Below are 14,627 nucleotides of genomic sequence, written 5' to 3'. Positions count from 1 at the left end.
ACGCATGGTAAATCTCATATGAACATGAATATGCGATACCGATGTTTGATACAGATTGAGGCAAGGAGCGCCAAAGTTTATGACACACGGTCGACGAAGTGAGTAGTGGCGATGGTTCAAGTTTTTCTTTCTTTCTTTCTTTCTTTCTTTTTCCACCACACATCAACAGGGATGGCGGCGATGGTGACGATAATGATAATGGTGCAGGGCGTGATGAATACAGATGACTGTATGGTATTCGCGGCCCCGTCTACACGTGCTTTGGCGGAAAGTCCTGACGTAGCTAGTCCTTTCAGCGAAATTCGTAAGTCGTTCAGCGTTGTTACAGCCAGCATCGGCAGAAGGAAAAATATAAACGATCGAAAGCCTGTTTTGAGTATAGCATCATCTTCTGCGGTAGGTTTTATTTTTTTTTTGCTCTTGCTCCTCCAATAAACCGTAGCATTGGATTTTCGGATCTGTTCAGCTTCCTCACTTCAGCAAAAGATTATGAATGGCAAATGTATAGGCTTCAAAGGACGAAGAGACGCCCGTGCTCATGCAAAGAAAACGATTTATCGTGAGGGGCGCAACAATTGTTAATAGGAAAAATATGGCGCGGAATATTTTCCAAGATGATGATAAATGATGATTAGATGTTTGGTGGAACGTGGTGTGAAATAATTGTTGAGTGTTGGAAGATGATACGATATAAACCATATAGGGAACACCACAAACATACACACGCAAACAGAAGTGTCTGATATCTGTTTCGGTTGTGTTCGTAGTTCTGGGCTGATAACTTTTGTTGGATTATAAGTTTGGGAAGAATTTCCTTTGTTTGATGTTTTAATGTTAACAGTAAAACTAGGTAAAATTCTTTCAGTACAATTTTATCGAGAATGAGAGCTTATGAACTCACTATTAGTGTTTGCTAATTTGATTTGAAGGAGGTTTCATCTCTCCTGTGACGGTTATGTTCGATGTTTATGTTTTGAAAGAATTTTTTTACTACTTCCCGGAATGAATTATTTTTCCTTCTAGCTATTGGAGAAACATATGTATTATATAATGCTAACAACCTTTTTGTATGGTTCAGTCTTACTATGTTGTCAATAAATGTTCCATGTACATTGTTATAAAATACGCAGCTTAACGTATCATTTGTATCATTGCAAATTAATTTTATTGCATATTTAAAACCAAAAGGAAAGCATATGCCACTGACACAGTAATTTACAAAACAATCCGCCCATTTATACCTTCATGAGCTAAATGGGATTCATTTGTAATATGTTATGAAAAAAAAGTAAACCGTTTAGCCACATGTTGTTCGGCTGCACAGATGCGGTTACCTTTTTTTTTGTTTTTGTCTCTTATTTACCCGTCCTTGCATCCTTCCGCGGCCAATAAAAAGCGTTTCGGATGTAAAATAAACCGAAACTTTTGCGTCTTCCGCAATAAAATGCCCTTCACTGCCATAAACCGTTTCGGGACATATTTTTATGAGCCGTTTTACAGCGAAGCACGAATAAAACCGATTCGGGGTGGATTTACTTACGAGCCTTTTATCGCATTCAGTGGTACCGCGCGGATTTTCTACACCTTCTGATCCTTCTGATGGATTTCTCCCCTTCCCGAAATCCCAAGGCACCACTTTTGACGCTCCATGCGGGCAATGTAAAAAAGGATTGGCAAATAAATCCAACCCCAGGCACTACACCCGTTCAGTGCAGTAGAGATTGTAGCCGAGGAATGTGACCGTCGGAGGTGTGTTCTCGTGTTTGCGTACTAGCGTAAGCACTAGCGTAAGCACACTGATACGATAAACGTGTGAGGAGCTCTCTGTGACACACCTGTGAACAACAGGCAAGCATAAACATTGTTCTAACCGTGTGGTGTTGGGTAAAGAAGATGTCTTGCTTGTTAGTAAATCGGTTTGAAAAAATAGTATAATCAAAATGGGTTGGAACAACGCAAAAACCTTTTCGGTAATGACGCTTTTTCTAGTTTTTTTTTTTTTTAATTTCTTGAGCGGCCAATCTGCATAGCTTGGTTTGAAATTAGTAATTTCAGTTTCTAATACTATTTATACTAACGTACCGTAAAACGGAACACAAGCTTTGGATCTTGGTAATGAAAGTTTTTGGAGATAAATATGCTATGAAATACAACCCTTCACTGTTTTAATCGCTCATCGGCTCCGGAGTCCACTTCAGAACTGGCTTAGAATAGTTAAACACACTTAAAGCAGGTCCTTGAATTCATTCAACTTATTCTAATGGTGTTAGCTTAACGATTCCGTTTATCCGTGGCCATTGCTCGCACACCTATAGAATTGCTCTAGCCATAAAACGAGCTGGGCATTAAAAAGTGGTATCCCAACTTAAATGAAGCAATGAATGCAGTGGATGGGGTCTGCAAAGACACAATTCGTCTAAAACCTTCCGAAAATAAAGAGGGTGTCTTTATTTGATCCATTGCGTTTTCAAGTGGGACGAACGTAATTGTTCCAAAATTAGTAGCATAAAACTTAGCTATTATTCTGTCGAACGTTCTGCTTTATCACTTAGTTCGGAACAGGAAGCTTGCAAATGTAAAAATACACGTTGGAAAGTCTATAGTAAAACTTTTTCGATCTTTAATTTTACCTTAAAGCAAGGATTCTGTTTGTGAGGTTCATTGGCAAAACGTTAAAATCCATTGTTGCCATAAAACAAACTAATGTTGGCTCGGAAAAAGGATCGTTTTATGTTGAAAGGAAACTGAACGTGAACGGTGAATGGTTTTAGTTTCCTTAAATTCTTTGAAGGGTATTCTGCGAGATAAGCTGGTCATTCGAAGATTACTTCCAGCACAATACTAGAGCGCTTGACAGTGTCAGCTCACGGCGTAAAGTTCGTTCGGTCGAAAATTGGTTGGATTTATCTGGAAGCAAAAGTTCTTCGATTTATTTTCCAATGACAGTTACAAAGGAAGTTTATTTCCTTCTGTTCACATTGCACTCTTTTTGGCACACACACACACACACACGACATGTAGCAGTTATTTTTCATTCTACTGGCTACAATATCAAGCTGCACACTATTACTATTTCTTCGTTTCAACAACGTCCCCAGGGTTGAAAATGATCAGTGTAAAAAAGAAGAAACAAAAAAAATAAAATACAGTGCACTGTTATCCTACATAGTTTCTTTTCTCTTATTAGATCGAAACCAAACTGAGGGATTTGTGAAGGTCCCTTAAGCGTGTCTCCCTTTTTATGGTCCAGTAGGCAAGTGAACGTCAGCAAATTCCCCAATATGTTCTCAGCTGTTTTTGAGGGAAGATTCTTGGTGTCTGTCACAAACGAATGCTAAGAATTTCAATTATTACACAGTCAATTGGATACGATAAGAACCGCTTGCAGCATTAGTATCAAATTTCGCTCGATTGTACAAACGTTTCGAAACAAAGCTCCAAGGGGGGTGGGGGGGCGAATGATAGAAATTCATAAAAATAGCTACAATGCTGCACAACCCATGGTCATTTGGCAGTCGTGGATCGTCGATAGATGATGTCAACCGTGCGAAAGGACAGAACACGGAAGATGGTGTACGTAAAGCTCTATAAATGGATTTTTATTTATGATTTATTTGCCAGTGATGCTTCTAAATGGCACTAGATTGGATTACATCAACTGATAGTGCTGATAGAATGTGATAGGGCGAAGGTTTTGTACGCTAGAACGTTACTTAACTACTTAACTTAAGTTTTGTTCTGCATTACATTCCAGAATATATTTTTTACACACATTGTATTTTTGTACAATATGTTAAATTTGTATAAAACAAGCATAAACCGGGTCATGGGTAATCGTGGGTTACCTTACCGACGTTCACTTTTCAGTCATCAGACAGACTTCATTAAAAGATTTTTATAAAACTATTAAACCGCGCGGTATATAATTTATTATCGCAAGTGTTCTAAGTTCTTTTTATAAACATTCGGTTTCATATGTAGTTTCAAATGTCAACCCATTTTTGAGTAGCCCAATCAATGGATTGCCTGTTGTTGCCGATAAAGTGAAGAGACGTAAGGATTTTTTGTGTGCAATGTTTAACAAATTTACAATCAATTTTAGTATGTTGAGTCAAAGACCTGAAATCTTTACCCAAAAAAAAGAGCATGGGCAGTAATTCTCCTTGTAAAGTACATTCTCACTTTTTCGTATGCTTCAAAGGTGTCAAACCTTTGGAGCAAAGGTGTGGCTCCGAGCTAAATTACCTTCCGAGCTAAATTACAAAGAATATGTAGTTTTCAAATGACTTCATATCTTATGAAGAGATAATTCTCTTAGAGATAATTGAAGAGACCGGAATAACGAATTGGATGACGACGGCGTTCGACCAACAGCGATTAGGAAGACACAGTGTAGCGATTGTAGCGACAGATGAGTAATAAGAGTTTTGTTGATAATTTTCGATTATATTAACCGATTACGATTACTAAATTCGAGGAAGCAATATATAAAATAAAACAATAAAGTTCTTGTAGAGCTGTTTCACAATCAAAATCCAAATTTTTGTTAAGCTCTTTTTGTTTCTTGTTTCTCTTGTCCTGATTCACAGCTACGACACTCTATTTAGTATGTTTGATTAAAATTGTAGATAATAAAAAAACACCAGAATGAAAAGGGACGAGAAGATCAAATTAAATAGCCGCATTTCAGATTTATGAAGACGTTCATTCACTAAATGTACAGAAATATTGAGAGGTCATCGACTACAAGTATAGCAATTCAGATTTCAGAGATCTTTCTCGTATTTAGCATTACTTTAGAGACACATTACAATTTGTACAACACACATGACTAAACAGAAGTATAACATTGTTATGGAAATATTGAAAGGAGTAAATATTAGCAACTCTTTTTTATGTAGAAGACTTAGTAGACTGAACTGCTACTTTTGGGTTTTCTTGAAATTGTAGGCCCGTAGAAGAACTGCGTTTGCGAAAGAAGGAACGAATAAAGCACAAAACCGGAGCAGTTTGTATTTGTATTTGTATTTGTACAAGTTCTTAATGTAGTAATACGGGTAGGCCGAATTTGTCGTTATACAAAGTGGATATATTAAAATTAAATAGTTTTCTAAATGTCCTATAATACTTTTAGAATAAATGAGCAAATATGATTATCGGTGAAGAACGGTCTAAACAAAATCATGCAAACAGTAAACCCCAAGTATTAAAATGACCCACAATGGATAAAACACAAAGTAATTAAAATTTCACTTCACGCAGCAAACGCAAGTGGATGATGTTTCTTGAGAACGTTTTGCTGTTGAAAGCGAAAAGTACTGAGAAAGGACACAGATGTTACTCAAACTCAAGCAGCAATAGAGTGGTATCATTTTTTGTAAAATTGGGGTGGAAAAAAGCTGACTGAATTATAAAAAATTAAACCTCAGAAGGAGAAGCGTTGATTCTTTGCATTTAGTGTTTCATATGCTTATCTCCAGAAAGTTCAATCTAGCGCAAGCAATTTACTTGCGCGGGGGAACAAAACCGGAAGCACATCTGGGTGAACCATCGTGGATATGATTTTTTAATGACAATTGAGCATTAAAACATGTTTCTCCAGCAATGCTATAAATAGAGCTTTGTAAAAATGTTCATATAGAGACCGGGTAATCTAAACACGATGAAAATTTTTAGCATTATGGTACAAATTTTTATGATTAAAATCATCGTTCATCAAAAAATTTATATGTTTAATATATTTAACATATTTAATATATTTTCATTAATTTTTATACACTTAATAAATACAGGCTGATTGAGTTCATATACCCAAGTAAAGTGTGAATATTATCAAAAAGATAAATGCTAATAAAATTAAATTTAAGGAAAGAATAAAATTAACAATTGCGTTTAGTAAATGGTCATCATATAAAACAGAAGATTGCAAACATAAATTAGAAAATTCATAACACATTTTTTTTTGTTTCTTTTCGTTCAAAATATCATCACTTTATTTTACGTTTCTCTCTTTTTATCTCTCTCTCCCTCTTTCTCCCTCTTTCCATCCGCCTCTTTCATGGATAACTCATGCATGAAATGTGTTCTTTTACATTCCATTGATCTGCAAATCTTTCCTATGTCTACAACTCCTCGTCATTTGAAAGAAAATCACTAGTGGAAGTAGTTGGCCTACAATTATCTGATAATAATTAGCAATAGGTTTCGATGGCAGGATAATTTATCGTGTTTCATTTCCTACGCTTTAGTTACTCACTTACCTTTACTCAGTCAAACAAATTTTTGTTCGCTCACATAATTTTAATAGCTACGCACGCATAACGGAACCGGGAGTCTGCGAACATAATCGTTTTCCTATTGGTTTTATTTTTTTTCGCTTGCAAATCCATCATAGGCCTAGTAAGTTTGCTACTAAGCAAAGCATTCCTTTGACATGAAAAAGAAAGGTTAGACTGAAGGACACATGTCCAAGAACGCTTTTGCAAGGGTAAAGATATAATATAATTATTTTTATTTTCAGGCAATTACTATTATAATACTTCAACAATTTATTCAAATGATCGTGCCTTACTTAGACTTTTACAAGCGTTTACAGTACAGTTTCAGTACAGCTGTTCAGCTAATGAGCAAGGGCTATGTACAAACGCTAAACAAGGTATATGTAGTAGGTTCACCCGTGAAATAATTTGGTCATCGATCTGCAAAACCGAAAGAAAACGTTGAAGCGTCGGCCGCAATAGGTTTGTTTCGATATGTTTCATGTAAGTGTGTCGCTACTATTGGCGTCATATTGCTCCCCGTGGATTTTATGCAAGCTAGCAAGGAAAATAGATCGACTGTTGTGGCGATAGGTTTTTTTTCTCCAACTGTCTCTAAGAGCTGTCTGTTTGTGTGGCTATTTTCATATTTATTCAACTATGTTTGCCTTATGCTTGTAGAAATTCTTTGCAGATGTGTCTTCATTGTTGTTTAACCTACTTCAGGTGGTAGAAGTGTACTGCTGTTGCAGTTGTAATGAAAATAAATTATCCCAAGACGAGAACATACAAAAGCATTGGTCAAGATATACACTTTATGGTGATATATTTGCATTATGTACATGCTGTATATGCAATGATTATTATAAACATATTTAGTTAAACGCAACATAAAATCCGTTTTTCGCTATGCTTTGCTCTCAATTCTATGTTTTGCGTTATAAAATTAAGTCCTTTGGAAAATCTTTATGTCACATGAGAACTAAGAGAACCTAAGCTACAATATCTAAAGAAAAATATAATTAAATCATTTGTTTGAAATAGTAAAAAAATTACGTTTTCTTAACAAAACAAAAACAAATAAACAAACAAATAAAAAAACAGTACTTTTACCAGATACAAAATTATGGCAACTGCAAAAACATATAGCGAAATTTGGCTATGACGGTGGAAGAAGTACTAATCCGAAAATATCATTATGACATGCAATTATAACTGAAATAGTAAGGTAAATCAAATTTATACATTGTCCGTTTTAGTGCTGCCCGTTAAATAATTTGGCTGCTGCAATGGATGATGCGTATTGCCAATGAAACCAGCAGAAGCTTCCTGGCCATTAGTGATTGTGTTGGCTCCATTGTTGCACTCCTGTATTGGATGATTATCTAAATTATTTGTTTGCATGCCGTGCTTCGTTGGTGAAACGCGCGATGGCGATCGGGATGATTCTTTTGCGCTATGAAACGACGAAACGGACGCTGGGTGATGGTGTCCCGAAGGAAAGTGATGAACTACTGAAGGCGCTTGCTGAGTTGCTGGGGGCGGCTGTGGTGGTGGTGGAGGCGGTGGGCCTGCTGTTGTCGTCAAAGGCTGCTGCTGATGGCCACCGTTAGTGTTCGGATGGAGCGGAAGTAGATGATGCTGCTGATGCTGCTGTTGGTGCTGCTGTTGATATGGCGAATTATTAATCATGTTGATGCTGGTTGCCGACGCCGTCGTGACTGAGCTCGGCACGGACGACCAGGTACCGTCGTACTTCGACTTGACGAACAACGGCTGCTCAACCGATCGACCATTATCGCCAAAATTGAGTTTATTATCCTTATTGTAGCCTATTTTGTTGTACTTGGTCGTTCGTTTAATCGTGCCAAAAAGCGGTGTATGGGGCACACTGCTACTACCGCTCGGTCCTCCACCGGCGCTACCATTGCCACTGGGAACACTTCCAGACAAACCGTTCATCACATCCATCGTCAGCGTAGATGAGGCTGCCATCGGTTGGCCCGCCGGAAGTAGGCTACAGTGGCTGCCACTGTTGAGATTACTTACCGTTGAGCCACCGTACGATGAGCCCATGCCACCGCCGTTGCTGTAGCTTGCCGTAGGGCCCGTCGACGAGCATTGATTCAAATTGTTCAACATGTCGGCCATCCGATTTTCGATGATGTTCATTTTCTGGCTTTTCATGCTTCCGCCACCGCCTCCGACCGGGCGTCCGTTGGCGTCTCGCTCCCGTTTATCATGCACTCCGATTTGTTGCTGGTGTGGTTGCGACTGTATCTGAGCATGCATCTGCTGCGGTCCGTGGAGACCGTACTGGGCTTGCAGTTGCTGCTGGTGGCGCTGCTGATGTTGTTGATTTATGAAATTATTGTAGTGACATCCACCGGGCGCTGCGGCGGCCGTAGCAAGAGCAGTAGGCGCTGAGTAGACATTTTTGCCATCGAATTGATTTTGGGCGAACAGTTGCACCGAGCGGCCTACCAGCGTGGTCGACGCATAGGCACCGTAGTTGTCATAGCATGGGTCCGATTGCCCCAGATCGTTTTTGAATGATGAACAACCGGCCACTTCCGCGTAGTCAGGCATATTCAGCGGGGACAGCCTGTGCGCACAGTTGCAATTAATTATATTAAAAAAGAGAATAGCGAAAAGAGAAAGAAATATCAAGAGTAAATAAACACGGAAAAAGAGAATTAATACGAGTGTATGGTACACGCATCATAAATATATATTAATTTGGACACTTAATGCGTAAAACATATAGAGCTGGATGATAAATTTGTTCACACAGTTCGATACTTTTCACAGTTATCAGGTAGATAGGGCCTTGTATACACCTTGTATATTTCATATTATTTTCTGTTGCAAAATGTGATGTTGAAAACTGGAACTGGATATAAAGAGGATCATTTTCCGTATATTTTCGAATATTATTTTCGTATATTATATTCGAAAGGTGATTCATGGTTTCATAAGCATACAAACTGATGGATAAATGATATAACAAGAGTATGGAAATTATCGTGTGATAGTTGTTTGAACTGTTTTGAATATATGTATATATTGTATAGTTTTATTGGGTATTATATGAATATGGCCTAATAAAGATATTTGGAGGATTATCGTAAAATTAAACACAATGATGAATGGTTAGCTGATCTGTGACACGGTCAGAATCTTTGGACTGTTTAGAAAATCAAAATGTGGTTTTAAAAAAATGTGTTATTAAAACAGTTTTGTTCAAGACAAATTATATCGTTTAAACAAATTTGCTTACAATTTGTCAAATATATTTACTTAATACTCCAAACATTTTTAGAGATCCTGAAGAAACAAAAAAATCTGTTTTTTAATGTTCAGTCGATCAATCTGTATCAATCTATCAATCTGTGTACCCAATCGTGTATCAATATGTTTTTTCGTAAAAATTTTTCAATTTTTTTATTAATATCTTTCCATGCTAAAGTTGTCATATCAAGTTTGATAGTGCATAAACTTCTAACAATATTGAAAAAATCTGATAAATCCTCCAGGATAGTTATGTAGTTCTGGAAAAGACTGTGTCATTTACTCTTTAATGAAAAATATTACAAAGTTGCTTTTATTTTATCAGAAACAGTTTGTCTTCTTATGTTGTGCAAATCCTTTTAATTAATGTTTAAAAAAAGTTACATCTTCGAGTGTGCCTGATAAGCAAAAGTGTCATGTAGATGTAATGCTGTTCACATTTGGCAAATGCTGTCTAGTTATTTTAAGCAAGTGTATGAAATTAGAAAACAATATTGAGAGACTCGATAAATCAACGTGTGAGTTACATTCACATCATATGCCTTTCCTAGAGAAAAAAACCACTTTGCTAGTATATCGTTTATAACACAAAATAGAGAATGGAATGGACAAGTGTTTAAGTGTTAGACAAATACGTGACGGAGAAAGTTTTCACTTTATTCAGCAACACTAACTTGCGCGACGACATGAGTAAGGATTTCCCACAAAACATTTATTTGAAGATGCTCATTCGCAAGTTTGCACACTTCATGCATAACCTTCTTGGTAACACGTTCGCACTTAGGGAGCTAGAGCGGTGGAACACACGGCACGGCCTGTTTCAGCCATGTTTCGAAAGGATAGGCATATTTACCGTTGTCGCGGCTGCTCAAGAACGTAATGCTGGTAAACAACTGACACTATCGTTTGTGGCAAAAGTTTCATCGAATGCTGCCGCCTTGGCAGCCTTGAGTGAGAAACGTAAACCGCCAAAAATTTACGAACTCCATTACTGTCTCAAACCTTTGAAGTGATCCCCATTATCTCAGACCGGTCGTTAGGCGGTAGAAGAGAATCGGTTAGCTATGCAGTGTATCCTTTAATGATGCTGAAGTTTTATTTGTTTGCTTTCACCCTCATAGTTTCTGGAGCCACACACACACCCACACACACACATAGAGGGATTGGGAGAGAAAAGTGTTGAAGATGTGTCGTTCTTGTGTGCTTTTAAGCCCTGTTGATTGTTTGGGAAACTATTTCAAAAGCTCTCGTGGGTAGTATCGCTACACCAAACTGTCATCAACCTCTTTGCGGTACGGTGTTTGTTTAAAATGTACACAATTAGGCATAATTAAGAAGGTTGTTTAGAATAGGCCTTACTCTCCATGCAGCCTTGTTGGTTGCGGTTCTAGGGAGCACAGCAATGGAAACAATTTAATAACTGGGGACATAAGGGCTGTACAGAAAGAGCAACAATGTTGCAAAACGAGTTTGGTATGCTTGCCTTCTTCATCTATACATTACATTGTAAAACGTGGTTAACATTAATAATCTTTTGACGAATATAGTATGCTTACCGCTCATAATCTGGAAGTGGTAGCGTTGGTGCTGCAGAAACCTGAGCATAATCGGTGATGACTTCCTTAGTAATATCAGTCGCTTGTCGCCATACGCCACCTCCCGGATCGATCCAAACACCATTCGGATTCAATGGTAGTGTAGGAAATTTTCGAACAGTTCCAATTGCGTGATTACCTGCAAACGTGTAAATGTGTTAACAACGTAGTCTTTTACTATACTGCTACTGTTAGCCATGTGGTGGTTCACTGATAAGACGTCGGGAAAAGATTTATCATGTGCTGCTACTATACTATACTTATACTTAGGATGTCCTTGCTGATGAGAAATTTTTTCGCATTCACTATATGATTTTGAATGGTCACGGACGATTGCAAACTCAAACACATGCAATAAGTTTGTTGGCAGCACGGTGAAACGATGGACGGTAAAGTGATTTGAGTAAGGAAACGCGATATGGCATGATACGATAAATTGTTTCGTGACTATACACATTTCTCATCTACACTATGTCATGTCAAGAATTTCAGTTCTCAGCGTTTGAATGAATCCTCGTATGTCACATGCAATGTGTAACAACGCCACTGTTCATTGAATTGTTTGTGGCGTGACGTCTCAAATTCAACAAAAAATGAATGATTGCGAGGTAAGAATATAAATAATAAAACGTTTTCAAAATATGATATGAAAACCAAAATTGAAAGATCACTAAAAATGTTTGTTTTTTTTATAATATTTATGCTTGCTTGGCAGTTTTGTTACAGACTATGATTCGAAGTACTACTGAACGAACGGTAAAAACAGCAATAAATCAAAGAAGGAAAAACAACACGCACGTTTATTACTTTTTTATACTACCATTATTTTTGAGTGTCATTTTTCGGCTTGGTTTCCCACATTATCAGATTTTTAACACTTGGTGATGTATAACCATATAAATTGCATTTCCGAAGTGTAATCATTGAATGTAAAGTCGTTCAGACCGCTTGGTTAGAACGTTTTGTTAAGGCGATGGCGATGGTGGATGGTAGCGACTCACCGTGCATATTGTTCAACGAGCTATGTTTCATAAATTGTATCCTGCGGAAAATGATGATGGCACCGAACAGGAAGACGATAATGGCAATGATGGAACCAAGCAGAATAATGAACCACGTTTGCGTCAGTATATCGTGTGAATAGTCATGGTTTATTGGGTATCTGTGGAAAAACGAAAAGAAAAGAATAGACAATATCATAAAGTCGTCAAATTGTGAATATACTACAATAATTAAACAATTATGTATGCTTTGAGATTAAAATATGGTAACAAAATTTAATTCAACAACATTCCCACCACTAATTACCTTGTGTACCCATGGTCAAGCCGTCTAGTGTGTGGATCCAGTCTTAAAATGGAAGGAATACTGTATGGGCCAATGCCGATTTTGGTCGACGCTGCAATACTGACAGAATAAGTAACACCAGCTGATAGATTTGCTAGCAGTAACTTTGGTGCGTCTCCATCGACCGTCATGTTGGTGAGAACCTTAGATATGTTGTGAACGTCATAGCCTCGGATGATGATGTGATATTGTTTCAATTTTCCTGATGAATTTACATGAGAAATATATATATATATATATCAAAGAAAAAATTTCACAGTTCAGAAGTTGAGGAAGTTTTACACCATCATACCATTTATAGTGTGATTACTTGGAGGATCCCACTTGAGGTACACAGCAGAGGTGTTCAATAAAACCGCTTCCAAATTGACTGGCGGAGCCGTCGGAACTGGAATGTTTGCAAGGGTATAACAATATAAGGAATATTTTTTTGTTCTAATTGCGTACCATTTTCAAATGACTTACCATCTTCCAGAGTGCAGGTAGATCTAGAATTTGAAGGACGACCTTGAATCGTTTTGAAGAACGGTACAAGGAAAAATTCGTACTCAGTAAACTTTTCTAGCCCATTTATTGTACATGCGGAGGCACCTCCGCCATGAAGAACCGTCAAAGTTCGATACGTTCCGTTGGAGTTTATCTTCCGAGAGTAGATATAGAACCCTTCCACATACTGGCCGTTAACGATCTCCCACACTAAGCGTACGCTTGATGCATCGGTAGCGTTAGCTTCGAGAAGGTTGACCACTTGACCGGAAGAAAGGGTTGCCTGTGCTTCGCTGAGATTGATGTCTTCTCCATGATTGAATTCTCGACCAATTGTCACCGGATCCGACATGAGGCTTGGAATACCAAGACCCTGGTCATTTTCAGCTCGAACGATAAAAATGTAACTGACATTTGGCGAAACCGGTGAGTAATTGTAGCTGGTCGACGAGATCTTGTACGGTACCGTTGTCCAGCCCTTTGCCATATCGCTTGAAAACACTTCAATCAGGTACCCATTGATGTCGGAAGCACCGGACTTAATGCTCGGCAACCATGAGATGGTGATGGAACTGTTGTTGATGTTCACAATTTGTGGTTTTCCCGGTGCGCTCGGAAATTCGGATGGTTCAGGTGCGCGGTAAAAATTAACGTTCGGATTTGTTGGTGATTCCACGCGTAAGAAAGCACTCCACGTAGATTTCCCACTGCGACTACTTGCCACACACGTGTACAGCCCCTGATCGGTACTTTTTTCCAATTCTCGTAGCAAAAGCGTCCCATTTTCTGTTACATTGATTCGGTCTGAGGGAACGACAGGATTACCATCCAGATACCAAGAGATGAACGGATTGGGATTACCCACGGCATTGCAAAGCAACGACACTGTGGATTTCGCTGGCAGAGTTTGGTTTGTTGGGCCAAGAATAATGATTGGAGGTGGTCGGTCATCCTGCGAAGCTACCATTAACCGTGCTCGAACACTGATCGAACCAACATTGTTTACGGCACTACAGACAACCACAAGGCCGTTGTCAGATTTGGTAGTTTGCGGGAGCGTTAGAACGGTGAGACCTTCATGTGTATATGTTGTTTCGAATCGATCAAATGACGTGCCGGGAAAGATCAATGTTCGATTGCCTTCGACCGACCAAAAAGTCGTCGGTTTCGGTCGGCCTTCAGATTTGCATTCGAACGAAACATCGTGGGGTGCTTCAACAACCTGCGGCACAGGCCTTATCGAAAGATGAGGTGGTGCTGAAAGTTATGGTGTACAATTGTAAATGTCACGACCATCAGCAATTCCGACAGCGGAAAATAAACATAGCTAAATCTTACCATGGACGGTCAATGTGCCAGTGGCTGAGATGGCTCCTACCGCATTATCCGCTTCACAGCTGTACTCTCCCTCGTCGTCAAGTATTACATTCTCCAAACGGAGGCTTCTATCTTCGAGGATGTGTACTCGGTCTAATGGCATATTGCCTCCTGATGCGGATCGACGCCATAGTACGTCCGGCATGGGGTCTCCTCCAACGCGACATTGAAACGTTACAGACGCACCTTCTACGACAGTTTGGTCATGAGGGCCGCGTATCAGAAACGGTTTCACTGCCAAAAGATGCAAGTGTACGTTGAATGAACCGAAAAC

General features: G+C 38.6%; 1 protein-coding gene across 4 annotated transcripts in view; it reads right to left on the bottom strand.

The window, feature by feature from the left end:
• Positions 1–6,425: 6,425 nt before the first annotated feature.
• LOC125764269 (protein sax-3) overlaps positions 6,426–14,627 on the bottom strand; it is a 35,935-nt gene continuing 27,733 nt past the window's right edge. For all 4 annotated transcript variants that reach the window (XM_049428304.1, XM_049428306.1, XM_049428305.1 and 1 more), the window contains 7 exons: positions 14,315–14,587; positions 12,956–14,233; positions 12,783–12,878; positions 12,452–12,692; positions 12,145–12,305; positions 11,105–11,282; positions 6,426–8,862 (listed from right to left, as the gene is read on the bottom strand). In XM_049428304.1, coding sequence (XP_049284261.1) covers positions 7,497–8,862; positions 11,105–11,282; positions 12,145–12,305; positions 12,452–12,692; positions 12,783–12,878; positions 12,956–14,233; positions 14,315–14,587 — 3,593 coding nt within the window. In that variant the 3' untranslated portion in view covers positions 6,426–7,496. The remainder of the gene's footprint in view (positions 8,863–11,104; positions 11,283–12,144; positions 12,306–12,451; positions 12,693–12,782; positions 12,879–12,955; positions 14,234–14,314; positions 14,588–14,627) is intronic.

The sequence above is a fragment of the Anopheles funestus genome, chromosome 2RL (genome assembly GCF_943734845.2).
Source record: "Anopheles funestus chromosome 2RL, idAnoFuneDA-416_04, whole genome shotgun sequence".
NCBI classification, from domain to species: Eukaryota; Metazoa; Arthropoda; class Insecta; order Diptera; family Culicidae; genus Anopheles; species Anopheles funestus.
The sequence above is the reverse complement of the archived record's forward strand: the minus strand, read 5'-3'. Positions and strand labels throughout refer to the sequence as shown.